Source organism: Peromyscus californicus, unplaced genomic scaffold (assembly GCF_007827085.1).
Source record: "Peromyscus californicus insignis strain IS unplaced genomic scaffold, ASM782708v3 Scaffold_7__1_contigs__length_154581171, whole genome shotgun sequence".
Classification (NCBI taxonomy): Eukaryota; Metazoa; Chordata; class Mammalia; order Rodentia; family Cricetidae; genus Peromyscus; species Peromyscus californicus.
In genome coordinates, this window is record NW_026294595.1 from 7030675 (window position 1) to 7057302 (window position 26628).

The window sequence follows — 26628 nt, forward strand, 5'->3', positions numbered from 1 at the left end:
GCCCAGAGTGCCCCGCCCCCTGCGCGCATGCGTGCTGGTTCCCGGAAGCGATGCGCACGGCGTTTGCCCCTGCGTCCCGGCGGGAGCGGGGGGCAGAGTCAGTGGATGTAGGGCAGGGGAGCCCGACATGGCTACGGCGGGAGGCGGCGGCTGCGAGAGCGCCGCGCCCGAGGCCGATCGTCCCCAGCCGCGGCCGTTCCTCATCGGCGTGAGCGGCGGCACCGCTAGCGGCAAGGTGAGTGGCCTGCGCCCGGGCCTCGCGGAGCGACTGACGGGCCGCGGGTTGGGGCGCCATTGCCTCCCGCCCGGCCGTGTCACCTGTTGCTAGCAGCCACGGGGCCGCCCCCGGGACCTGGTGGGTCACTGCACAAGCCCACTTCCGGCACTTTCTGTCCCCAGTCAACAGTGTGCGAGAAGATCATGGAGCTGCTGGGACAGAACGAAGTGGACCGCCGGCAGCGCAAGTTGGTCATCCTGAGCCAGGACTGCTTCTATAAGGTTCTGACGGCCGAGCAGAAGGCCAAGGCCTTGAAGGGACAGTACAATTTCGACCACCCAGGTACATGCAGACAGCCTGCCTGGAGAGGTGGGGTGCAGGGTGGACTGCTACGACGTGGGCTCTACAGCGATCGCAGACTGCCAGACAGATCCAGGGGTGCGTGTGGATGCAGACTGCTGGACCAGGGCTGTAGGAGGTGACTGGGATGCAGGCTGCCAGATCAGCGGCTCTCGGAGCTGTTTGCTGGGTGCAGACTGCCGTGGGAGGCTGTACAGGAGAGTGTATGTAGGATGCAGAGCTACCAAGGCTGTACAGGGAGAACCGCTGATACCGACTGCCGAGGTGGGGATTGTATTGGAAGGCAGAAGCGGTGAGGCTTCATGAAGCCTTTACCCACTAGGTTAGGAGGATTTGCTAAGTGCTGTGGGCCTGGAGCATTCAAGACTGTCTAGTTCACTTGGAAGGAGGTAGCAGAGGTGTCTTCAGGATCACTTCTCGATGTGTTGACATCACCTCCCTGCACCTTGCTGCTAAGGGGTTCTTTGCACACCCTACTGCCTGGGTGACCTATGGATTCCCCAACCGTCTAGGGGCAGTCTTCAGAGAGGCGGTAGTAGAAGCAAAGGCTTACCTGGTGCCCAGGCCTTGGAGCTGTTTCCTGGTCCGGAGGGTGCCTAGAAAGTTTCAGCTTTTCCAGGGACACAAGAAGGTCAGAGAACAACACTTTTAACTGGCTCTTCCCAGACACAGAGAGCAGAGGCCCAAGTCATCTCTCTTCCCCCCAGTGCTAGCCAATCAGAAAGTCTTTGTCCCAGTTCCTGTTGGGACGATTTGATCCTTGATCCTGTGGTGTGTTGTGGGGTCTTGAGCAGCCCTGGCTCCCAGCTGTGCTGACTCTGGACAGAGGCGGTTCTCTCCGGCTGCTCCACCAGGGCAGCTGGGTAGTCTGGCCTCTTGCTGTTTTTGTAGATGCTTTTGATAACGATCTGATGCACAAGACTCTGAAAAACATTGTCGAAGGCAAGACTGTCGAGGTCCCCACCTATGATTTTGTGACCCACTCAAGGTAAGCACGTAGTTGGGGGGGGCAGTGAGAGGGCTGTCTACACACTGTCCTCTGGTGGATTCCGCCCCAGTCTGTTTCTGTGGACTCTCCTGTCATCAGGGCCCTTGTCACTAAAGCGAGCCTCTCCCTGGTAGGTTGTCAGAGACCACAGTGGTCTACCCAGCTGACGTGGTTCTGTTCGAGGGCATCTTGGTATTCTACACCCAGGAGATCCGGGACATGTTCCACCTGCGTCTCTTTGTAGACACAGACTCGGATGTTAGACTGTCTCGAAGAGGTAAGGGCCTCTAGGTCCCTGACTGCGCTCGGGTGCTGCAGGAGTCCCAAGGAGGGCTTATGGTGGTGCCTTGCTCCTGTTGCTACAGTTCTCCGGGATGTGCACCGAGGGAGGGACCTGGAGCAGATTCTGACCCAGTACACCACCTTTGTGAAGCCAGCCTTTGAGGAGTTCTGCCTGCCGGTATTGCTTTCATCCATTCAAAAATGAAAATGGGTCTCCGCTCTGCCCACCTCTCCCTGTCTGCACTGTTGGCCTATTTGCCTCAGGCTAGACCCTGGTGCACATGCATTGGCTGTTCCCCTCAAAGCCTGGCTTGTGTATCTTGCTCGTTCCCCTTGGAGCTGCTCTGTAAGGACTTTTGACTGTTCACTGCCTGAAGTAGCTGTGGGGTGCTTTAACTGTCCTTTGGGCTGCTGTGATCAGATGCTAAGATCCCTGATGACTCATCTTGTATTTCTGGAGTTAGAGGTCAATTTGTGGCTTTACCCAATTCAGAGAGGGAGTAAGGTGGTGGGGAGCTGAGGGTTGTAGCCCTGGCTGGCCCTGATCTCATGGCAGGCTTCTACATTTAGTTTCCTGAGTGCCGGGATTCTAAGTGTGAGCCATCATGCTGTGTCAAATTGAAGTGTTTTAAAGAGAAGCTTATTAATAGTGTTTTGCCTCTTTAAAAAAATGTATTTGTGTATGTGTGTGTGTTGTGCATGTGTGTGTTCAGGAGAGAGGAGCCAGGAGAGAGTGTGGGATCCCTGGAACTGGAGTTACAGGCGGTTGTGAGCTGCCTGATGTGGGTGCTGGGAACTGAACTGAGTCCTCTTGTAAGAGCACAATTGCTCTTAACTGCTGAGCATCTCTTCAGCCCCCAGTATTTTATCACTTGAAGGTGAAAATAAAAGCCAGGCATGGTTGTGCATGCTTTTAATCCCAGAGCTCAGAGGCAGGAGATCTCTATGTGTTCAAGGCCAGCTTGGTGTACATAGTACATTCCAGGCCAGATAGAGATAAATGGAGAGTCCCACCACATGCCCCAGAAATGAGGAGACTGCCCGCGGCCCCAAAAGTAAAGGAAGCAGAACTATCAAGAACAGGATAAATAAGTTCCATTTGCTGCTACCAAAAGAGCCCCTTCTGGGTGCTGGGATTACAGTGTACTACCACCCCTGGCTAAAAGAGTTTCTTCTTTAATACTCACGCTCTCTGAAGTTCCTGCAAAGTAGGAATGTGTGAAGTGCAGACCCTTGCAGTCTCGACTCATGGGCTTTTTGCTGAGTAGGTGCTGAGCAGGCAGCGAAACCCTGAGGCCTGCATCTGACCAGCCTCTTGAGCAGCCCGCAACCTCCCTTCCCTGACCCATGTGCTGCTGACCTCCCCAGGGTTTCCTCCCCTCAAGCCAGCCAGCCCCTCAAAAGCGTTTCCCAGCCTGCTGGGGAAGTGGGTGGGTTTCAGCCCCTCTTCACCTCACCAACGGTACTGCCAGAGTGGGTCCCAGCCAAGGTCTGCTCTTCCCTTTCACGGCAAGGGTTTCTACTGCCTTCCCAAACCTATCTGCTGCAGGGGACAGGCCTCCTTGACCCAAACACACAGGTTGGCAGTATCAGCCTGGGTCAAGAGTGTGCCTCACCCTCTGGGCTTTGCCTGGTTCCGCCGTGTCCCCTCAGCCACATCTTTCCCTCTGCTTTCCTCAGAGGTGACTGCTGGAGTCTCACTGGCATCAGAACAAATCGGTAGTGAGAGCATGCAGGTGCCATGCACGTCTCCACACCGTGCAGGGCCGGCTAAGAGGCCTGCGCATGGCACATCTCTTGTCTGTCATACTCACTTTTATAGGTAGGGCATTTGCAGACTTCAGTCCCAATTTCAGAGGCCAAGAACTGTGGGAGGCATCACACCTACCTAGCGCAGCAAGTAAGCTGTGACTAGGCAAACGGTGGGGGCGCTGATGTGCAAGTTCACTCCAGCTTAATCTTCTGCCGCACTGTTCAGACCCCATCTCGCACTTGTATAAGGCTGTCTCCAACCTGCCGGTGCTGCCAACACCCAGGCTTTCATCCCTTGTTCCTGAGTACCTTAAAGTCACCCTGGAGGAAACAGCCTCAGGAGACCCCTCTGTGTCTTTCAGACCAAGAAGTATGCTGATGTGATCATCCCTCGAGGAGTTGACAACATGGGTAAGCAACCCCCAGCCCTATTCCCAAGCAGACTGCCACCACTTGCCTTGGTTACCAAGGCTTCCCAAGTATGTGCATGGAGCCTGTCAACGTTCATCTGGGACATGGGGTCTGTGTACTTTCCAAACACCCAGAGCTGCTGGGCGGGGCCTGTCAGGCCACTGGGATGTGTTTTTGTTAGGCTGTCAACAACAGAAGCCAGGAGTTCTGCTGCACCTGTCCAGTTGTGTGCCTTCTGTCCGCTGAGACATCAGCAGGCAGGCAGGTCGGGACTGCTGGGAGGCAGGAAGGCACAGTGGCTTTCCTGCATGCTGAGTGTTTTGCAGAGTACAGGAGTGAGGGCGGGCCGCAAGGGCTCCAGGAGTGAACGTGATGAGCATTTCCCATGTCTCATTGCAGTTGCCATCAACCTGATCGTCCAGCACATCCAGGACATTCTCAACGGTGACCTGTGCAAGCGGCACCGAGGAGGGCCCAATGGGCGCAACTACAAGAGGACCTTCCCTGAGCCAGGAGATCACCCTGGGGTGCTGGCCACTGGCAAGCGCTCACACTTGGAGTCCAGCAGCAGGCCCCACTGAGACCGGCATATGTAGGTTCCCCACAGACCCATGGTTAAGGGTCTGAGCCTGGGGACAACCACTTGCCCTTAAAAGCACAGTCAGGGGTTCCTCTCAGCATGATCTAGAGTGGCAGCATTTAGGACCAAGGCCTTCCTTGCTTGGAAGGGCAGATTCATGCTGACAGAGCATTCCAGTGTCCTCTGCTTCCTCTCATTGGAGGAGGCCAACAGGTTTCTGGGTCACTGAGAAGTGTCCCAAACTGCAAAGAAAGCCCATGGTGCGGGCTTCCAGAGGGATGCAGGACATACATTATGGGGCAACTGAGGAAACAGCCCCGGCACTGGCTGGCCTTGCTGGCCTGGCGTTGATAGTGAACCACAGTGATGTGCTTCTCAGTATGATGTGGTTCATGTACATGTTGCAGAAGTAAAGTTTGAAGATACGTTATATATCCTTATTTGTTTTGTGGCAGGCTGTTTGTGACCAATGAACCTAGTTTAACACCTCCAAGTGGTCTATCGTCCAGTCTAAGGAGCTTGAGGCAGGAAGGAACCCTAAATCTGTCTACTCATGTGACCCTAAGCAGCATTACACTTGATGCAAGGAACTCCTGGGTATCCTGGGGCCTGGATTGTAGGATAAATGGAAGCAGGCCATCAGGTTTCCTATGGCTAAAATAGTGTCTTCGCAATTCTGCAGGGAGCCCAAGCCCCAAGGGCTGTCTGTACAAGCCACTTGGGTATAGTTCATGGTGAGCATGCCAGGGCAGGCTATCTCCAGGTAGGGGAGCACCAAGTGCAGAACAGTCACATGACCGTGGTTGCCTAAAGCCAGCCAGTCTCCTGCACACCCAACCTGAGCTCATGGCTTCCCAAATGGTCCATTCTATGATGTCAAGTTTGTCTCCCCTCCCACGGGATGGCCCTTTTGGAAGTGTCCTTTGCTATTGTCACAGGCTTTGGCACAGACACTTCTCATTTGTTCTTGTTAAATACAACCGTGGTTCCCACTCATGACAGCAGCTGAGCTGTGTTGAGCTCAGGGGCTGGTTTCTGTTAGTGCTGTACTGGTTTTGTTGAACTGAAACCCCTCTTTGGAGGAAGAATCAATAAATAACACTAAAGAACGATTATCAGTTTGTTCCTTTTTATTTACATTAGGAAAGGCAAATTCAAGGCAAGGAAGTGTATGGATAACATCTTGGCTGGAAGACAAGTGAAGACATTTGGTGAAATTTCCCAGAAGGGGTTTTTAAAATACAGATCATGAGGAGTCTTGGTGTTAATGCACTGTCAGATTTCCAAGTAGGCTTTACACAGGTCCGCTGTACCTCAGTGAGTTGTTTGGGGTAGCTGCAGGTCTTGTGAAAGGCAGGGCCAAGACCCCATTGGTGCCCCACAGCTGGTGGGACGCTCAGGCTCATCACGGGAGTCCTGTCCACTCCTTCCCTGGCCGGGTGCTCCTGCCTGCCTTGGTGGTTCCTACGCTGGCAGCTCAAACACTGGCTGGTCAGAGGTGGGCCTCATGGGTGATGCTGTGGGCATAGTCTTCACTGTGTGAAGAGGAATAAATCACTCAAATGAGAAACCAGTGGCTCTTCAGGAGAAATCGTAATTAATCCCTGGAGTCCTTCCTGGACCCAGCCAGTCCCTGACTGCTGAGACCTCTGCTGGTGGGGGACAAACACGTTTTAGATCCTGTTCTGCATGCTTGTCTTCCACGCTCTTCTGAGCTAGTAATTCCGGATCAGAATGTCCCAGCTGTCTTTCCAGCGAAGGGCTTGGAGTTCTCCTGGTGAGAGGGACGTGTCCCCGTAGGTTAGTGGACGAAGCATGTTGGACACATGGCATGCAGAGGAATACCAGGCTACAACCAGGGCACTGAAGACATTCTTCTGCAGCTGGGACCTGTGGGCAACAGGGAGAGTGAGGTTGGAACATCTGGCTTGCCTCCCCACAGCATCCCTGCCCGGCCATCTCCCAGGAACCTGCTGACACACTTGTGGCCTCTACCTGTGTGTTCCTTAGATCTCCCCTGCTTCTCTGTGCCCCACCAAACCTTATCTGCCTGGATACATCGCACATGACCCTCATCCTGCTCCTGGATTTGCCATGGCTCTACACACAATGCCAGAGGTATTTTCCATGCCCTCCACATCAAGGCCCTCTGCTCCAACCCAAAGCTTTCTTTTTTCTTTTTTGAGACAGAGTTTCTCTGTGTATCAGTCCTGGCTGTCCTGGAACTCACCAGGCTGGCCTCGAACTTACAAGAGACCTGCCTGCCTCTGCCTCCCGAGTGCTGGGATTAAACGTGGGTACCACCACACTACGCTAACCCAAAGCTTTCTATCTGCCACATCCCATCAAGTCTGGGCAGTGAGCTGCCGCTGTCCTGGAATGCTGGTCCACAGGTGGTTAAGCCTCTCCCCAGTTTCACGACCCTAAGGCCCACTGTGCCCGCACCTGCACAGGTGGTCACTGACGTGCTGCAGGACGATCGGAAGCAGCAGGATCTGGAAGGTGAGTGCTGGCAGGTAGTGGTAGAGGAAGAGCATCCTCTCCATCAGGAAGAAGGGCAGGTAGTTGAGCGCCCAGCCGCCAGTACACAGGGCTCCAGCTAGCACCCAGTGGGACCAGGCATCTGTGGGAGGGTATATCTCAGAGCAGCACTACCACTGGGCCTGCTAGCCATGAGCTCATTCCAAAGTCACATGCTGTCCTCAGCACCTCACTCCCCGACCCCCAGGACTAAGTGGACTGATGGACGACCCTGCTGCTGCTCCTGGGTCTGCAAGGCCCAGGCTCAGGGTGAGGCCCAGCCCAGCCCTGCGAGGTTCCCTGCAACCTTAGCTCATGACCAGTGTAAGGACAGGCTGCTCTCATCTGAGAATTCTGTTCTCAGCTCCTCAGGGAGCTACAAAGGAGCTACAATTGTGACCAGCCCAGAACTGTAGCCAAAGTCAGTAGAAAGCAGGGACCATGTTTTCTGGGATGGAGGTTACAGGGCGATGGTGGGCCAGTGCTTGGGTTTTCTTTCTGAATGCATTTCTGTTAGCTGCATACAACCACTGACCTCTAAGCCTCCTGCTGACTGCTGGACCTCATCCAGCGTGCCTGGTGCATGCAGGCAACCAAGAACTAAGCCTCTGTCCCCTGTGTGCTCTCTGCTAAAGAAGTCTCAATTGTGGTGTGGTTTCTTTCAGGGCCCCTACCTGGAAAACCAGGGGCTCCAGGGTCTTGGGTCCTAGTAAAGCTGGCTGTCACCTATGCATAATGTGCTCCCATCCTGTGAGGACACTAACCCTCAGGGAGGTCACAGATACTCCTTCGCCGGCGGAGCAGGTACCAGAAGAAGAGTAGGGTGTAGGCCACTGTGGCAAGGCTGGCTGAAGCCCAGATCACGATGTTTCCAAGCAAGTGGATCTGAGCCTGAAATCACAGGGAGCTGCTCGCTACCTGCCCCCTCACCCCAAGTGGAGGGCAATGGTCACGAGAGAAACCAAACATACTTCAGCAGTCCAAAGGTACACAGGCACATCTGGAACTCTAGCCTAGACACATCTGGACAAACTTGTTCCCAGCCACTTTTCTTTTTTTTTTTCGAGACAGGGTTTCTCTGTGTAGTTTTGTGCCTTTCCTGGAACTCACTTTGTAGTCCAGGCTGGCCTCGAACTCACAGAGATCCGCCTGCCTCTGCTTCCCGAGTGCTGGGATTAAAGTTGTGTGCCACCACCGCCCGGCCCCAGCCACTTTTCAAGACAAGCATTAATGTTTTCAAATCCAGTTTGTCAAAACTGAAAATTAGGAGTAATGGAGATTTGGGGTGTTGGGAATGAATCCGGAGCTCTGCGTGCTCACATACACTGTCACTGAGATTTATCCACAACCCCAGTTCATCCGAGACTGTTTCCTAGGTAGCCCAGCCTGGCCTCAAATATATAATCCCTGTCTTAAATGTGTGCCACCAGGCTGGAGAGATGGCTCAGAGGTTAAGAGCACTGGCTGCTCTTCCGAAGGTCCTGAGTTTAATTCCCAGCACCCACATGGTGGCTCACAACTGTCTATAATGAGATTTAGTGCCCTCTTCTGACGTGCAGGCAGAACATTGTATATAAAATAAATAGTTCTTAAAAAAAAAAAAATGTGTGCCACCATGCCTGGATTGGGATTCCTCATTCAACAACACAGTTACTCACAGGAAGGTCATAACCGGAAAGAGAATCTGTGTATACACACAGCTGTGGGGGAGCCCTGGGACTTGCTCCACGTGCCCTCACTTTCTGGTGACTGCCCTCAATTCCACTGAACAAGCGTGTTGGGGAAGTCTTAGCATTTACTCACTCGGTGATCTGCCCAGCTCTGCCTCCATGCCTCTCCATGCTGCTTCCAGTCTGCCATGGCAGAGGCAACATAACCAGAGCTATAACATAACATACATACACAGCATAACATACACACATAACATACATCACACAGCATAACATACATACATCACACAGAATAACATACACACATAACATACATCACACAGCATAACATACATACATCACACAGAATAACATACACACATAACATACATCACACAGCATAACATACATCACACAGCATAACATACATACTATATATACACAGCCTAGCATACATCACACATACAACATAACCCAGCCAGCACTGGCCAGTTTACTGGTCAGGTGCTGCAGGGAAAATACTGAAAACTGTCTGAATGAAGTAGTGGTGGGCTTCCACGAAGGCTAATCATGGATTCCCTCAACAGACCGTCTGAGAGGGAGGCCTTGCTCTTTGGCAATGAGTAGTTCAGGCCTTGGACTGCCCAATGGCCAAAATAAAAAAAATTTTAAAAAAAGCAAATTCTGAGCATTCGCTTTGGAGAAACCCAGGACACCTCCTCCAGGAACGTGACCGGGGCTCACACATGCTCGCTTACACTGGTCCTGGGATGCAGCCAGTAGGCGATGTTGGTGTCCAGGGTGACCCACTCCAGCGGGGTGGAGCTGTACTTGTGTTCTGAATCCTCGTTCTTCAGCGTCAGCATCTTCCACTACCACAGGACAAAGCATAGGTTGCAGAGGAGGACCTCGCCTCCAGCTGCCACAGTGTCAAGGTGTGTGACTCAACTACTGTCCCCTGTGTGTCAGCTGCCCAGACTAAGTTCATCTGGCAAGTGCTGCAGAGCTACGGCTCCGGGGCATGCCCCAACTTCATGGATCAGCACTTGCTCTGCAGACAGTGACAGGAGCCATGCCATCGACTCTCTGAGTCTGCCAGACTTATCTAGGGCTCTGCTGGTTGAATGTAACCCAACTGACCTGATGGGAGGCCTTAAGACACCCTGACATTATTACAATGTCACACTGGTGCAGAAACCCCTTGTCCCTGACTGTGGGCGCAGGTTCATGGGCCTGCAGAAGGGAGAGACACTCATTCTGCTGCAGAGCCTCAAGCTCCAGGCTGGAGGACTTTGAACTTCAGGGCTCAGCAGCACACAGTGCCTTCACCAGTAGAAATCAGCTCCTGCTGGAGGATGGCGTCCCTCCTGCCACTTGTCACCTGCAGTTCCGAGAATCTGGCCATGAAGCTCAGGTTCCTGCTGATGTCAACCTGAGTGGGTAGATGTAGCTCCAGTTCCCTCTCCTTCTGCTCCTGGCCTGAGTGGACGGACACCAGGGAAGGGTCTCAGTGGGGCTGAAGAGCTGAGGACAATGGCTGCCCCCCGTGTTTCCAATAACCCACAAGGACACCTCAGCAGACCGTGTCATTCCACTTGGTTCCTACCACACCCCAACGCCCCTGCCAAGTCAGGACTGTGCACCCCGGGATGCATGATTTGCTGTCATCCCAGTCTCCACCCCCACTCCCTCAGCACAGACACCTCATGTAATCATGGACCACTGCAAGAGTCAGCCAAACAGAATGGAGGGCTTAGGTCCCTCCAAACCAACACTGTTGTTTTGGTAGTCCTTGAGTGCCGTGAGATCCACAAGGACAACCAAATCCCATGACCCAGGCTTTGCCACTCACTCTTGCCATACCGGTGTTCCTCCACATTCCACACCATGCTCTCGTGGTGGCCTCGTGACTTCTCCCCAACCACCTCCAGCTGCCGGAACCCCCAGTCAGGGAGGTGAGCCCCACTCAGCTAGCAAAACCAACAAAGGGAATGAGCATGACAGGAAGCTGGCTAACCCCAGCAATGTGTCAGCAGACCCCTGCCCCAGGCCTTCCCAGGATTCTTTGCCGCTGTACGGACTATGAACACAGGATGACTTTCATCACCTTCAAGATGGCAGACGTGTTCACATGCACAAAGCGCACTTCAGACAGGATGGTCTTCCAGGTATCCCGGCTGGACTCTCTGTTCACAATGTCCTGCAGAAGGAGATCTTGTCAGCCTGGGGGCCGGCAGCGGAGCACCCGCCTAGCATTTGTGAGGACCATCCCCAGCACCACAAACCAGGATAAACCCAAATATATCTAGTCAGTTATTCATTCCTTTCAGATTGCCTTAAATGTCAACCTAAAGACTGGCCACCCATCGCTTCCCGGCCTTTTCGCCTTTTTACCAATCACACAGCTATGAAACCAGTGTGGGTCCCGGCTAGGCTGATGAGTCCTCAAACAAAGGAAGCACATGATGCTAGCTAGTCTTCGGCCTGGGTACCTTACTATACAGCATTTGAGCCAGCCACAGGGAAAGGGCACTGTCCTTGTCAGAGGCTGCAGGAAAGGCTCTTCCCACAGACACTCAAAAGCCGTCTAGTCAGTTACAAGGGCACTCAGAACTCCAGCCAAAACAGAATTTCTTAGACTATCTGGCCAGTGTAAGGTGGTTCTAGAGGTCAAAACCCCCAGCCCCCAAGACTGGCTCAGGGCAGGTCCTGCCCCTGGTAGTTCTTTGCCTGTTACAGCCTGATACGTGCCTCATCGATGAGGTTCTCATGATGAGAACCACAGATCTCAAGAGGCTGAACGGGATGGGGTGGGGTGGGGGTGGGGCCTGGAGAGGTGGCTCAGAGGTTAAGAGCACTGCTTGCTCTTCCAGAGGTCCTGAGTTCAATTCCCAGCAACCACATGGTGGCTCACAACCATCTGTAATGAGATCTGGTGCCCTCTTCTGGCCTGCAGGGATGCGTGCAGACAGAACACTATACATAATAAATAAATTAAAAAAAAAAAAAAAAGAGGCTGAGCGGGGGCAAGACATCCTGGGCTGGGTGGCCACTTCTGAGGCCTGCTCGCCTTCTCTGGGGTCTCTACTTGACCTGTACCAAGTGGTACACAAAGGGCTGCCAGCAAGTGGGCGGGTGTGTGTGTGTGTGTGTGTGTGTGTGTGTGTGTGTGTGTGTGTGTCAGCGATGGAGCCATCAGTAGCACGGTAGCAGGGAGGTCACTGTGAGATTCAGCATCATTCCTACTGAGAGAGAGTCCCATGAGAAGGGGCACAGGACCGTCATCAGGCAGGCCTGCTCAGGAGGCCGGAGAACAGAGAGGCTACAAACATGCACAGCACAGACAAGGGGAAAGCGGCAGAGATGTGCCAGACATGCCGAAGAAAAGTCCTCGGACAGCTCTGCTGAGGGAACTGGCAAGAGGCGCCTTATCAAACTGGCATGGGACTCCCGAGGGAGGTAGGTCCAAAGTGGGAGAGAAGCTGAGTAATCAGGGCTGACTGCTGCGGCCAATCAGAAGCTAGGACAGTATGACCTCTCCTCCTAGGAAATGACTTCAGGCCGGAAGCGGTTCAGGACTCACTCTGTGGGCCAGTAACAAGGCTTTCTGCTCAGCAACTTTTCCAGGAGACCTGATTCTGAAGGGGAGCAAGTGACCATCACCGGAAGTGAAGGCCACTGCAGGCCCCTGCCTCAGTAATCACCCTCTGATGGCCAAGCCCCTCACCAGGCAACTGCTTAGGCTCTATTTACTCCTGAGAACTGGCTGAGAAGCTTCCCCTAGGTCCCAAGAGTGGCTGGAGCTCATGTCTGGTGAAAGGGTGTCTTTATTAGCTTTAACTGTCAGTGTGACACAGCTTGGACTCCTCTGAGAACCGAGTCTAAACTGCGGGACCGCCCAGATCAGACTGTCCTGTGGGCTGTCTGTGAGGGCATGGCCTTGATGGTTAATTGATGTAGAGGCCCCGTCCACTGTGGGAGGCACCATTCCCTGGGCAGGTGGTCCTGGGCTGTACATGAAAGCTTGCTAAGCATCAGTCCGGGAGTGGGCCAGTAACAGCACTCCTCCATGGTTTCTGCTTGAGTCCCTGCCCTGACTTCCCTCAGGGATGAACTGCTGACTTCCCTCTCCTCCTCTAAGTTGCTTCTGGTCATGGTACTTGGCACAACAACTGAATGGGACTAGAGCAGAGGGTGACTAATGAACGGGCCAGGAAGCAGCTACAGCTGTAAGAGTCCTGATCCAAAGGCCTTCACAGGGTCCACACAGCATTTGGAACTTTCCCTATCCCTTCCTGAGGCCCTGGAGGACTCCAGACTTGAGGAAGTGAAGCTCCCCGTGGGAACATCTCAGACTTGCTTTGTGAATGCAAGCTCCCTGTCTCCTTCTACATCAGAATCCATTATCCAAAGGAGCATTTTGGGTGCTCCGAGGTAGAAATCGGGTGTCCCACTGACCAGCCAGCACTCCACGTGGAACTTACCAGTTTCCAGAGGTTCTGGGCAGGCATGGAGATGTTATAGTCGATGTAACAGGAGACTTCTTGAGAATGGGGGCTCAGTGGGGCTGCAACATCGTGCCTGGAAGAGCAGAGCTGTCCCTCAGTGTCTGAGGGGAGGGTTTCAACGCAAAGCTGGGTCTACCTGCTGAGGCTGGGGAAGCTGGCTGGAAAGGGGTTCCCACACATCCAGGAAAGGCCACACTGAGGTGGACTTTAATAACCACCATGACACAGCCTGGACTCCTCTGAGAATGGAATCTCAGCACGGGACTGCCCAGATCAGACTGTCCTGTTGGCTATCTGTGAGGGCGTGTGTGTCCAGAGTTGATGTAACAATTGAATGGGTCATTCACTTTTTGGACAGGTTGAGGCAAATCTCAGAGAAAAGAATGGCTGCCTCAGAGACTGGAAGAAGGAGTCTTAAGAACTGGCCCTGGGGGCTGGAGAGATGGCTCAGTGGTTAAGAGCACTGACTGCTCTTCCAGAGGTCCTGAGTTCAATTCCCAGCAACCACATGGTGGCTCACAACCATCTGTAATGAGATATGGTGCCCTCTTCTGGCCTGCAGGGACACATGCAGGCAGAACACTGTATACATAATAAATAAATAAACCTTTTAAAAAAAAAAAAAAAAGAACTGGCCCTGGGGTGTCACTGGCGGGGCAGAACTCAGAAAAAGCAGTCCTGTCAGCCTTGGGCCAGCAAGCAGAGTAGTTTCTGGAGAGCAGACTCTCTGTGTGTGACTCAGCCTTAGTGGCCAGAAGGAGCCTGTCACTGGCTGCTCAGGCAGGACTCACTTCATCCCAGGATGCACGAGGCACCATGAAGGCCCAGTGAGAAAGAGAGTCTTGGCAGCCTCTCGACAGCAGCACACCAATGCCGTGGAGGATAGGACGGTACCCAGACAGGATTTCTGGTGTGGTAGCCTTAGGGACATTTCAGCAGAAAAGTGAGTGTGGATGCCCAAAGGTGCTGTGTTGGCTTACTGCAGCACTAGCAGGGAGGCCAAATGAACAGGGTGACACAATCCAGGGTCACCAGGAGCCTGCGGGAGAGCTGAGGGAGTCACTAGAGGAAGGGCTGTGGGCAGAGAAGTAATGAAGCCACTCTGTCTTCTCAAGGGCCCAGTGCGGCCTCAGTGGAGTGAGGTAGAGGTGGGAAGACAGGATGCAGGAAGCAGGCTGAGTGGGTGTTTGAGGGAGTGAAAGGCAATGCCCGATAGAGCCAGCATGGCGAGTACTCACGTGTTAAGGAGGCGGGTGGTCATGCCGTGAACAAGCTGTATAATGTCTCCATGGCGCACAGGCCTGGGAGGGTTGTTCACCACCAGCTGATGTCTAGGAAGACAGTACTGTCAGGGTGGCACTCCGCCCAGCACCCTCTTACCATAAACTCTCTGGGAATGCTGAGGCTGCAAAGTCTGGGGAGTGTGCACCCCCATGATGTATACCTTGAGTGAGGTGACTTTACATAGAATCAAGGTGTTTATGTTTCATTTAACTCTTCTCAAACTAAGGTCACTTTACAAATTGCCAAATGTGACTCCATTTGCCAATGTCATATTTGTTTATGAAGAATAAACTAGGTGCAAAAAAAAAAATCCTTATGTTGACAACATACTCTTTTTTCCATACCTCCAGAAAAAAAAAAATTAAGATGCCTGTAATCCCAGCACTTGAAGGCTGAGGCAAGGGGATTAGGAGTTTGAGGCAAGACTTGGCTATAAGGAGAGATGCTGTCTTAAAAAGAAAGTAAAAGAAAAAAACACACCAAAACTAACCAAACAAAAAAAGCCACCAAACTCTTAGAACCTACCAAGTCCTACACAGGCTAGACGGGCCAGGGCAGCCTCACTCACTCCCAGACATGCGGACAGGGCAGCCTCACTCACTCCCAGACATGCGGACAGGGCAGCCTCACTCACTCCCAGACATATGTGGACAGGGCAGCCTCACTCACTCCCAGACATATGTGGACAGGGCAGCCTCACTCACTCCCAGACATATGTGGACAGGGCAGCCTCACTCACTCCCAGACATGCGAACGGGCAAACCAAGCCAGCAAGCATAGACGGACACAGGAAACCTGGGGAAGAGTGACGAGCGGAGGTAGGGCACACCTAGAGATGACTGGCCTAGGAGGCCTCCCCAGGAACCCGGCCTCACAGTCCTGGAAGAACAGTGAGTGCAGAGATGGCACGGGCCTGGGGATGGTAAGCGTGTTCCTGGAGGCTGTGGTAGGAGTCTTGAGGGCAGGAACTAGTCTAGAGGCCAAGAACACTCATTTGGTAGGGCTAGGAGAGTACCTGGTCTAGGGTTTCTTAGAGGCTGCAACACTCGAGTGGGCAGTGAGGAGTGGAAGCCCAATGTTGGTAAGAAGGTAAGAATCTCACAGGCAGACTCCTTAGGCCTAGACACAGGGGGGTGTAGAGAGGCCCCTACACAGGCCTTCTCTAGGGGAACAGGTGTGGAAGGGCAATGCGGCCAATCCTGGGCCGTTACAGCTCCTGAGAGATGCTAGGTCACTGAGGATCCAGAGCAGGCCCTGTTACAGCTCCTGAGAGTGCTAGGGCAGGTCACTGAGGATCCAGAGCAGGCCCTGTTACAGCTCCTGAGAGTGCTAGGGCAGGTCACTGAGGATCCATAGCAGGCCCTGTTACAGCTCCTGAGAGATGCTAGGGCAGGTCACTGAGGATCCAGAGCAGGCCCTGGCCTCACACTAACAGGCACATACTCCAGCCCCAAGGCTGAATGAGGTCCCTGGTCAGGGAGCACTGATGAAAAGGAGGCCCAGGGCTCGGCAGGACTGTTTACCCACCGCTGGGTGGTGAGCTGAGGAACCACACTCACCTCCCAGGGTCCTTTACGATCCACCAGTTGTTGATGTCTTTGAAAGGGTAGCAGGTCACCTGCTGCTGGTGGGAGCTGCCGCGCCCGTTCTCATATCTGTGTGAGGCGTCAACAGAGAATGCACCTGAAGCGGGCAGTTGAGACCCGCAGGCTGCTCTGCTCTCCCTTGTTTCGGCAGAGACCACCCGGCACGCTGTGCCACTCAACAATATAGCCTGCCCCAGGGACCAGAGGACAGGGACCAAACAACACCACTGTCAGGCAGAGCTGCTCGGGCCACTGCGGGAGACACATGGCATGCCAGAGCCCTCCTATTGGGTCACACTGGGTGCCACAACCATCCTGAGCCTGGGACCCGGAGCCCTGCTGCCTTTGTCCCTCTAAACCCGATAACAGAAAGTGATAGCTCTCAAGATAAGCAAACCGGGAGATAACAGAACATTCTGTGACTAACAGAATCGTGTGTGATCGCAAATTCAAATGGTCACTTTCCTTACATCATGGGGTAGGTGTTCTTGTGGGAATGAAGCCAGCAGGGCAGGGGTTTGCCAAAGACGCTCCTCAGAGTGACCTGGGAACCGAAGGCCACCTCCAGGGGCTGGCCCTGGGTGATGCGGGCGAGCCCTCCCTAAGACAAACAGAAAAGGTCTCAGGTGAGCTCAAGAGAAAAACCATCCCTCTACCCTGTGGGTCCCAAGATGGAGAGAGGTGCCAGGCTCACGGCAGGTGTTCTTCCTGTGGAGCCAACTCATTGGACTGAGACCAACAATTCTCAACTGGCCTTGGTGACAGATGGGGCAGTGGCAAATACCATCATATAATTAGTTGTAACTAACTCTCGTAGACTAGGGTCCTACTGAGTTACAAATTATGAGTGTGTGTATGTATGTGTGTGTGTGTGTGTGTGTGTGTGCGCGCGTGCATGCACGCACACGCACACATACTACCTGGCAGGCATTCAGGTGACCCTTCCAGCACACACTCCTTTTGCAGGTATCCTGTGAGAGTCAAGCAATTGTGTCTAGTGCTGAGGAAATGAGACCAGGGTGTGGTGACATGCAGGGCCTCAGCAGAGCCAGGAGGCATGAGCAGGCCTGCTCCAGGCTACATTCCTCACCACACCCGGTACATTTTATAGGCCAGTAGCCTTTATCCGAAATGTCGGAACCAGAAGTATTCCAATTTTGGGGGGACTGGGGCTGGGGGCCACCCACAATCTGAAAGTCCAAAATGCAAAATGCTCTGTAACCCGCAGTTAGCATGGCACACACTAGGCCTGAGTCCATCTCATGAGGCATCTAACTGCAAGTCAGACTGAGAGGCAGCCTCACTGTCCCACACAATCCCAACTTCAGAACTCCTCAAGCAATACCAAAAGGCTGCTTCACTTCTGGATCACTTGACACTGATCACGCAACTGTATTGCTTACTCGACACTGTTTATTTTTATCTGTCTCTCTGTCTGTCTATCTACTCATTTATTTAGTTTTTTAAAACAGGGTCCTGTTTGGAGGAGCCCTGGCTTGCCCTGACCTGTGGCAACCCACGGACCTCTTCCTTCTGGGGCTACAAGAACCACCAAGGCCGGCTCCGACAGTGCTTAGGCAAAAACTCTGAGCCTCGGAATACCTTTGTTCTGAAGTGACTTGGACATCATGTGTCTTACCTCCAAGCTGGCTTGGAAGGCGCTGGACATGATTTGGTCGTGGGGCCCAGAGCGATAGAGCAGCATTAGGTGGACATAGAAGAACAGCAAGTACAGGACAACCGGGACAATCAGCAGGGCCACTGCTCTGGCCATCACGTGACTGAACACTCGGAGCTGCCAGGGAGGAGAGCAAAGGTCTCCTACCCGTGGAGCAGCAGGACCATTTTCAGACACTTCGTGCAGGCTTAGGGAAGGGCACTAAGAAGCCCCACCTCCATGAGGCTCACAGAAAGCGGCCCACTCCCACCCGCTCCTGAAGCCTCCAGGGTCCACTTCCTTAAGCCAGCTCCTCCCTACGACAGCTCTACACCCCAACCCCACACACAGACTCACGTGGTGTTGATACACCACCTACATTTGACAAGGTCTGGTCTCCTATCAGGTTCCAGGCATGGACAGCTGCAATGCTGAGCACGAGCAAGTAGGTAAAAATTCCCATGTATTTGATACTGAAAAAGACAGATGTGAAACAAGGTTATAAGACAGACAACCCCACAGACAGGAAGAATACTGTCCAAGTCAGGGGCTCTAACTCACCCAACTGCGCAGGAACAAGAGACCCCCGTCAGCATCAGCCACAGCCACCATTGCAGTGAGAAAGGGCTGGGATTAAAACAGAAGGGCAAGGAAGCATTTCCAGGACTCATCCTACAGCTCAGGGACAGTGTGTGCTTCTCCGAGCAGTCTGGAGGTTGGCCAGCCCTGACCACCAGCCACAACAAAAAGAACCCCACCTCCCAGTTGGGGGCTCAGAAGAATTTTTCTTTTTGTCAAGAAAAATTTTACTGTAGGTTAAAGTTACAAAGGATGTAGCTAATAAAAATCATGGGCTAAGGGCTAACCCAAAGTATTAGGTAACCAAAAGGCATTCTGCAAGCAACTCTTCAAGACAAAAGACACTAGAAGTCGCCCAGAGCTGGGAGACTCTGCAGCCAGACCCTGCCTAAAAAGCAGGAAGCGACACCAGAACCCTCCTAACCAGAAGGCTGTCTCACTTCCCATACCTGTGCGTCTGGGAGTTGAAGAACTTCAGATAGGACAGCACGGCCAGGAGGTTAAAGAATATCAGCAAGGACTCCAATAGCATGAGCCTGGACTGGGTGAGCAGGGCGTTTTCTGCGACAGAGACGAACAGTGGTCAGTACTGAGCATGCGCACAGGAGGTGCAGGCAGCTGCCTCTCCATGGAGACTAGCTAAGGACCCTCTGAGGATGCCAGGCCATGCATGCTCAGGCCCGGTTTGCACAAAGACAGGTATTTGCATATAAACTTCCACCCATCCTGCTGCATGTACATTGTAAGTCATCTACAGATCACCCCAAACCCCTTATACAATATAAATGGCACATAGTTATTTTACTGTCTTATTAAGGGAAAAACAAGAGGAAAAATCTTTTTTTTTTTTTTTTTTTTTTGGTTTTTCGAGACAGGGTTTCTCTGTGTAGCTTTGCGCCTTTCCTGGAACTCGCTTTGGAGACCAGGCTGGCCTCAAACTCACAGAGATCCGCCTGGCTCTGCCTCCCGAGTGCTGGGATTAAAGGCGTGCGCCACCACCGCCCGGCTGTCTTTTTTAATTTAAGACTTATTTTATGTGTATAAGTAGTCTGCCTACATGTATGTATGTGGATCACACAAGTGCCTGGTGCCAATGGAGGTCAGAAGAGGGCATGGGATCCCCTGAAATTGGAGTTATAGAAGGTTGTGAGCCACCATGTGGATGCTAGGAACCAAACTCAGGTCTCTGCAAGGCCAGTAAGTGCTCTTAACCTCTGAGCTACCTCTCCAGTCCCCAATGGGGGGAAAGAAAACTTTACATAGTTGATGCAGAAGGAAATATTGAAAAAAAAAACTGAGACAAACTCTTGCTATATTGCTCAGGCTGACTTCAACTCAAGACTGTTCCACCTCAGCCTTCCAGGTGCTGGGATCACAGGCTCAGCAAGAACCAGCATGGCATAGCTTTGCTTTTGCACTGGGGATGGACCCAGGGCCTCATACATGCTAGGCAAGTGCCCAGCCACTGTGTTACATCCCCAAGCTCAGGGCTATTTTCTTTAGGTATTAAAATGTTTTAAAAATTGTGTGTGTGTGTGTGTGTGTGTGTGTGTGTGTGTGTGTGTGTGTGTGTGTATGCGCCTGTGTGCATGCACATGCCACGGTGTATACATGCCCTGAGCACTGTCTGGCAGCCCCCACCTCTAATATGCTATTATTGCCACATCTCCACTTCTATTTTCTTTTTGGTTTTTCAAGACAGGGTTTCTCTGTGTAGCCCTGGCTGTCCTGGAACTAGCTTTGTAGACCAGGCTGGCCTCAAACTCACAGAGGTCCACTGCCTCTGCCTCCTGAGTGCTGGGATTAAAGGCGTGCACCACCACTCATGCCTGGCTTCACATCTCCACTTCTGATAAGAGTCTGACCTCATACTCCATCAATCCTACATCAAAGAGTGCAGCCCAGAAGTATGGGTCTTGTGGAGGCAAATCTGCAATCTGGATGAAGCAGATGTGTTCACTAGGGCAGTACACTCACTAACACCAGGCCTCTCCAAGACTCATGATAAAATGCCACAGTGTTTGGTTTTTCACTGTACTCTGCCAAAGGCTGGCGGGCAGGGAGCCAAGGTTTACCTATGAGCATCAGCAGGGCGGCCCCCATGGCAGCACAGTGGGAAAAGTGGAGCTCCAACACTATCTGGTAGGCCATGGGTACTGACAGAGCCCCAGCAAGGGCTGGCGGCAGGCGCAAGGACCATACTGGCACGTTGCTGCTGTATTCTGGAAAGGGAGTCACACAGCAGAGCTGAGAACATGCGTAGAAACACACAGCAGAGCTGAGAACATGCGTACTAACACACACAGCAGTTCACAGATCTGAGAACATGCATACTAACACACAGCAGCTCACAGACCCTAAAATGAAACTCTCAAAAGCTGGGAGGCACATGAGCAGCTAAGGGTGAAATCATGGAGTAAAGTCTTTAAAATGAGCTTCGGGATTTCTATGGTGAGTGGTTTTTAGAGACAGGGTCTCACCATTCGGCATGCTGATGCACACCTTAAATCACAGGACATATGCACAAAGAACCAAAGATAATTATAATCACAAAACACTTAAACTTTAACCAGACTTTTCTCTTTTTAATTTTTATTTATGTATTGTATCTATCTATCTATCTATCTATCTATCTATCTATCTATCTATCTTATCTATCTATCTATCTATATATGGGTGTTTTTTTGTTGCTGTTGTTATTGTTTAAGTTTTTTGTCTTTTATTTTGTTTTTTTGTTTTTTTGACTTTTTTTTTTTTTTTTTTTTGGTTTTTCGAGACAGGGTTTCTCTGTGTAGCTTTGCGCCTGTCCTGGAACTCACTTGGTAGTCCAGGCTGGCCTCGAACTCACAGAGATCCGCCTGGCTCTGCCTCCCGAGTGCTGGGATTAAAGGCGTGCGCCACCACCGCCCGGCTTTTTTGACTTTTTGAGACAGGGTTTCTCTGTGTAACAGTTCTGGCTGTCCTGGAACTCACTGTGTAGACCAGGCTGTCCTCAAACTCACAGAGGTCCACTAGCCTCTGCTTCCTGAGTGCTGGGATTAAAGGTGTGTGCCACTACCGCCCAGCTATGTATATAGGTGTTTTATCTGCATATATGACTGTATATGCCTGGTCAAAAGAAGGTGTCAGATCCCCTGGAACTGGAGTTACAGATGGTTGTGAGCCCCCAAGTGGGTTCTAGGAATCAAACCCTGGTCCTCTGGAAGAAAAGTCAGTGTTCTTAACTGCTGAGCCATTTCTCCAGCTCCATTAACCAAAATTTTCTTTCTTTCTTTTTTTTTGTTGAGACAGGGTTTCTCTGTGACAGCCATGGCTATCCTGGAACTCAACCCAAATAATCAATCATATCCTGGTTCAGATTAATAAATGGCAATTGTTGGTTCTTAAGAAAGGCATAGTGTCTCCATTATTTCATGTGCAGATTAATAGGGAAAGTTAAAATCCTTACCTGCTCCAATTCGGTTCCACAAAAAGTTACCGTCGAATCCTCCTAAATAACCTAAAACAGAAAATTTGGAATATGGACCAAATAAGGTGAGAAAACAACAACACAGGATTTCTGCCCTTGAGAAGGTTTACTTGCTAAGCTTAATGTATTCCAAGGCCTGAAAGACAATGGCTGTTTCTCTTACCTACCTCCTAAGGCCAACAGCATGTGGCCAAATGGTGGTCCACTGTCATCCAGAAAGAAGACGCGCTTCATGTAAAAGGAAATATACTGCCCGTAATAGACTTCATCAAAACTAAACACAAACAAACAAAAACTCATTTTTTAATCCAACTAGAAACCTTAGCTGCTAGTTAAGCTTTTAAAAAAGTTATTTTTTTTGCTGGGCAGTGGTGGGCATGTCTTTAATCCCAGCACTCGGGAGGCAGAGGCAGGTGGATTGCTATGAGTTGGAGGCCAGCCTAATCTACAAAGTGAATTCCAGGACAGCCAGGACCAACAGGGAAACCCTGTCTTGAAAAACAAATAGATAAATAAAACCCATTTTTTGTGTATGGGTGTTATGCATGTATGTCTGTGTACCATATGCGTGCAGTGTCCCCAGAGGGCAGAAGAGGACATCAGATCCTCTAGAACTGGAGTTAGACGGTAGATGCTGGGAACTGAACTGGGGTCCTCTGCAAGAGCAGCCAGTGCTCATAATCACTGAGCCATCTCTCCAGCTCCCTAGAAATCACAATTGTGAACACAGGCAGGAGAAGAAAACCTCCTGAGAAAACAGCACTGGATTTCTGCCCTTGAGAAGGTTCCAGGTGTCTCTCTTGAACACTTCCCACTCTATCTACTGAGGCAGGGTCTCTCATTCAGTCTGAAGCTTGTCATTTGGATAGTAAGGCTAGATAGCTTGCTCCAGCGAGTCCCTGACTCAGCAGCAGTGCACTGGGATTACAGATGGGGTACAGTGCCCACATGGCATCTGACTGAGTGCCTGGGATCTGAACCCTGGTCCTCACATTTGTAGAGCAAATGCTTTACCCACTAGGCCATTTCCCCAACCCTCCCCACAGCTGTTGATTTAGGTCTGTCCTGGCCAAGCGACTGAGCAACCTCACACATATCTACAGCTATAAATTCCGGAAGAACTACCACTCCGATGAAAGGGCTGCAAGGTGAGAGCAAGAACTGCCTGTCACATCCTCAGACACTGAGAGAGACCTGACGAACCAGTGCTCAGGCATGACAATGCTACCGTGGTCATGTGAGCTTTGTTCTGGAAAATCCTCATCTTGGGGCTCAGTGTTTACGTGCTTTCGTAGAGAGCCCAAGTTCAGCTCCCAGCACTCACGTCAGGCTGTTCCCAAATACCGTATCTTCAGCTCCAGAGGCTCTGACACCCTCTTTGGCTTCTGCAGACTCTTTCTATCTCTTAAAAATTAATTCCTGATGGGCACGGTGGCACACACCTTTAATCCCAGCACTCAAGAGGCAGAGGCAGGTGGATCTTTGATTTTGAGACCAGCCTGGTCTACAGAGTGAGTTCCAGGACAGCCAGGGCTACACAGAGAAACTCTGTCTTAAAAAAAAAATTCTCATCTTTCATTAGTATATATTGAATTATTCATAAATGAAATATAATGTCTAGGAGACACTGGATATCAACAATCTTAAGCCTCCACATATGCACGTGCACACACACATGTGTACTCTCACACACATGAACATGCGTACACATAGTGCCTGTATATCACATACACAGTCAGGCAGGCGAGAAAATCTAAAGAATTAGGATCTGCAGGAGTCGGGCATCCTGAGTGCTCATTGTGTTTGCAGAACCTGCCCTGTGTTCTTACAGGTTAGATGACTGTGTGTGTGTGTGTGTGTGTGTGTGTGTGTGTGTGTGTGTGTGTGAGTGCTTGGGGACACAACAGATCAGTTAGCGCAAAGGATCTGACCCTGGCTCTTCATTCACCTGAAGTCAGCTGGAAACTGACTTCAAACCAATCTACTATAGGGGGGTTGCTGAGACTGGGTAATGTATTTGTAGAGGGATCACATTCTACTTGACATCTATAACAAAAAGAATGCCTATATAAAACATCTATAAAAAGAGAATGCCTGTATTAGTTAATAAACACCCTTTCAATAATAACTACATCTCCCCTTATGAACAAAACCAGCTCCCTTCCAACTTTAGAATGAAAATTAAGGCTGGAAACTAGAATTTCTTCTATTGTTCTTAATTATCAGACCAAGTTATTCTTACTACCTTCCTCCAGGGCAAGACCTATAAGGTATACATGATAGGGGATGTTCTGGGGTTTCATCCACACCCACACTGTTAGTGATGGCTACTCTTGGTACATGTTAAACTTGTCTACATGCTAAAACATACATCACCAAGAGGCCCAGAAGCCCAGGATTTCTCTCTCCTTGGCACTGTATAGCAAGGTGCTTCAGATCACTAATTATAATGCCTCCTGGACGTAAACCCTCCTCCCCAATTCCACTTACACCACAGCCCGAGGGTAGGAGAGTTGCCATAGCCGGGTGAGTAGTCCCAGGCTAGTCAGAGCCACCAAGTTCAAGTTGATGTCAGCAGTCACCACTAGAGGCCGCTTCAAAAATCTCAACATTTTGCAGAAAAGCAAGCCCGGGAGGACACCCTGGAAAAGAGGGGGGAAACTCCCATTAAAAGTGGACAGCAGCCTGGAAAGGTTCAAAAGAGACTACAAGGATCCTGAAGCGACCTAGCTCCGCGATGCACCCAGGGAGAATTACAGCATAGTAATCACGTCAGAAGGACTCTTCTAGAACATACCTTTTGGAGGATTACTGTGTTCAAGGACAGGGTCCACATAAAGACATTTGAGGGATGAATTCAGTAAACTCAGAACTGGACATTCACTCATTTCTGTAAGTCATTCCATAAACACCTGCTGGGCACTTGCTAGGAGCGAGGCTGCTAATGAATGATGTCTCTCTCCTCTCCTGTCCCTTCCCAGTGTGGCCGCAAACTAACCCCTCCTCTGGTGAGCTCTGGGTACCGTCATAACCCTGTGACCTGGACGGACCTTCCCGTCCGCTCCCGGGGGCATTCCTCTCCTCCTAGAGTTGCACGTGCCCCGAGCCTCTTCTTTACAACTCTGTCCACCCGGGCTCTTTGCCATCCGGAGGCCGCCCTGGAACCGCCCCTGTTCCGCCGGAACATCCACCGACCCTAGCGCGCCGCCCCCGAGCCGGATCCCAGAGCCCCAGCAGGACTCTCGAATCTGGCACTCCAAAACCTACTAGCGTTTCCTCGAGTCCTGCAAAGTGGCTCCCCATGTGGGGCCACGACTGCGAACCGCCCGGCAGGCTCGACCGTTGGGGGCTGAGGCCGCTCGACAATCCTCACGGCCCACCGATCGACGCTCAACTAGTCGTTCCTGCGCGGCCCGATGGCCTCAGCTGCGCGCGTGCGCAGCAGGAGAGCAGGGGCAGGGGCGCGCGTGCGCGGCGAGTTCAACCGGCGTGAATGTGGAAGCCGGGGTCTATCCTGGCCTAAGCGAGCCGTCCGGCCACATCTCAGCACTCTGAGCGCACGCGTTGCGGTGTTTTAAAAAGGCAGTGTTCTCCCACGAGCTCTTCACGTGCTTGGAGCTCTGTGTTTGGGTCTCGCGCCGACCCCAGCGTTCTTGTCCCCAGCGCGCTGGCTGAGGGAGGGCACGGGTGCACTAAGCCGCTTGGGGCTGTGGGCATAGTGGTGGATCGTTTTTCTCTCATCAACTCTATTCACACTAGTCTGTATCCCTCCACAACCCCCCAGGGTCTCAGGCTCACTTTTGTAGCCGAGGATGGCCTTGAGGTTCTGTTTCTACTGCTTCTGCCTCCCCAGCGCAGGTATTACAAGCATGCCTTTTTAGGTGGGTTCTCGGCATCGAATTGAGCTACTCATGGGTAGCTGGTAAGCTATGCCTGTATCAACTGAACTATCTCCCCAGACAGATTTCGAGTCATGTTTCTTTTGTCAAAATTCATTTTTTACAAGTTCTGCAGTGGATGACATCCAGACTGTAGCATGCCTGAGAAGTCGCTTAGTGGTTAAAAGCACTCGTTGCTCTTGAAGACTACCCGAGTTCGATTCTCAGCACCCACATGGCAGCTCACAACCCTCTGTAACTGTAGTTCCAGGGGCTCAGAGGATGGCCTCTTCAGGCACCAGGCATGCAAGTGGTATGCAGACACACATAAAATAATTACATAAAGAATGTAGGAGTTGGTGTCACACCTTTAATCCCAGCAGGGGGGCAGAGGCAGGGAGTCTCTGAGTTCTGAGTTCAAGGCCAGTCTGGTCTACAGAGTGAGTTCCAGGACAGCCAGGGTTACACAGAGAAACCCTGTCTTGAAAATCCATTTTTAAAAAATGTAGGGAAAGTTTGTTCCTAGCTCATGCATGAGAACATGGTCTACTCAAGTTCCTGTAGATAAAGGGCTCTGGGACTTTGGAGAGCGCTCTCTGGGCCCCAGAGGTTTAGTCTGAGCATGTACACCATGCCAGTGCTTCAGGACAGCCTGTAGGCACTCAGCTGCAGGAGGCCTTGTCTGTAGTTACTACACTGCCCAGATCCCTGCCAGTTTTGTAGCAAGTGGTTTTGGAGTCTGAGGGATTGGGATTCCGCATGCAAACTGCCTTTTTTTCTTTCTTTTTGAGACCAGGTCTCTCTGTAACCCTGGCTGGCCCAGAACTCACTATGCGCTTACCAGTGACCTGAGCCCACACCCCTTCAGTAGATAGGGTTAACAAAGCACATTTTATAAATAAGGAACT

The 26628-nt window shown here is 51.7% G+C and overlaps 2 protein-coding genes across 8 annotated transcripts; one reads left to right on the plus strand and one right to left on the minus strand.

The window, feature by feature from the left end:
- On the plus strand, positions 1-5703 carry Uck1 (uridine-cytidine kinase 1). Of its 2 annotated transcripts, XM_052724400.1 has the most exons (7): positions 1-235; positions 400-559; positions 1469-1565; positions 1700-1842; positions 1931-2025; positions 3962-4010; positions 4410-5703. In XM_052724400.1, the coding sequence occupies exons 1-7, from the start codon at positions 128-130 to the stop codon at positions 4589-4591; spliced, it is 834 nt and encodes a 277-aa protein (XP_052580360.1). In that variant the 5' UTR covers positions 1-127; the 3' UTR covers positions 4592-5703. The 2 variants fall into 2 exon arrangements, with proteins under 2 accessions (XP_052580360.1, XP_052580359.1); XM_052724399.1 differs by lacking the exon at positions 1931-2025 and having other exon boundaries at positions 33-235; positions 4410-4524.
- Pomt1 (protein O-mannosyltransferase 1) lies at positions 5703-25263 on the minus strand. 6 transcript variants are annotated; one of them, XM_052724397.1, is made up of 20 exons: positions 25110-25263; positions 24333-24484; positions 22010-22116; positions 21822-21872; positions 20449-20595; positions 18823-18934; positions 18356-18421; positions 18174-18267; positions 17777-17932; positions 16608-16738; positions 16111-16206; positions 14506-14598; positions 13244-13340; positions 10867-10959; positions 10612-10729; positions 10141-10238; positions 9518-9631; positions 7875-8001; positions 7036-7213; positions 5703-6480 (listed from the first exon to the last, which is right to left on the minus strand). In XM_052724397.1, the coding sequence occupies exons 1-20, from the start codon at positions 25143-25145 to the stop codon at positions 6306-6308; spliced, it is 2241 nt and encodes a 746-aa protein (XP_052580357.1). In that variant the 5' UTR covers positions 25146-25263; the 3' UTR covers positions 5703-6305. The 6 variants fall into 6 exon arrangements, 4 of the variants coding, with proteins under 4 accessions (XP_052580357.1, XP_052580354.1, XP_052580355.1 ...); XM_052724394.1 differs by lacking the exon at positions 25110-25263 and adding an exon at positions 24893-25038; XM_052724395.1 differs by lacking the exon at positions 25110-25263 and adding an exon at positions 24640-24830.
- Positions 25264-26628: the final 1365 nt, after the last annotated feature.

Coding starts and splice junctions, on each gene's coding strand:
- Uck1 (XM_052724400.1), top strand. CDS start 128: ATGGCTACGGCGGGAGGCGGCGGCTGCGAGAGCGCCGCGCCCGAGGCC. Junction 2,026..3,961: donor TTGAGGAGTTCTGCCTGCCG/GTATTGCTTTCA, acceptor TGTGTCTTTCAG/ACCAAGAAGTATGCTGATGT. Junction 4,011..4,409: donor TCGAGGAGTTGACAACATGG/GTAAGCAACCCC, acceptor GTCTCATTGCAG/TTGCCATCAACCTGATCGTC.
- Pomt1 (XM_052724394.1), bottom strand. CDS start 24,988: ATGGCAAAGAGCCCGGGTGGACAGAGTTGTAAAGAAGAGGCTCGGGGC. Junction 10,730..10,866: donor ACACGTCTGCCATCTTGAAG/GTGATGAAAGTC, acceptor TGGTTTTGCTAG/CTGAGTGGGGCTCACCTCCC. Junction 9,632..10,140: donor CCAGATTCTCGGAACTGCAG/GTGACAAGTGGC, acceptor GTCCTGTGGTAG/TGGAAGATGCTGACGCTGAA.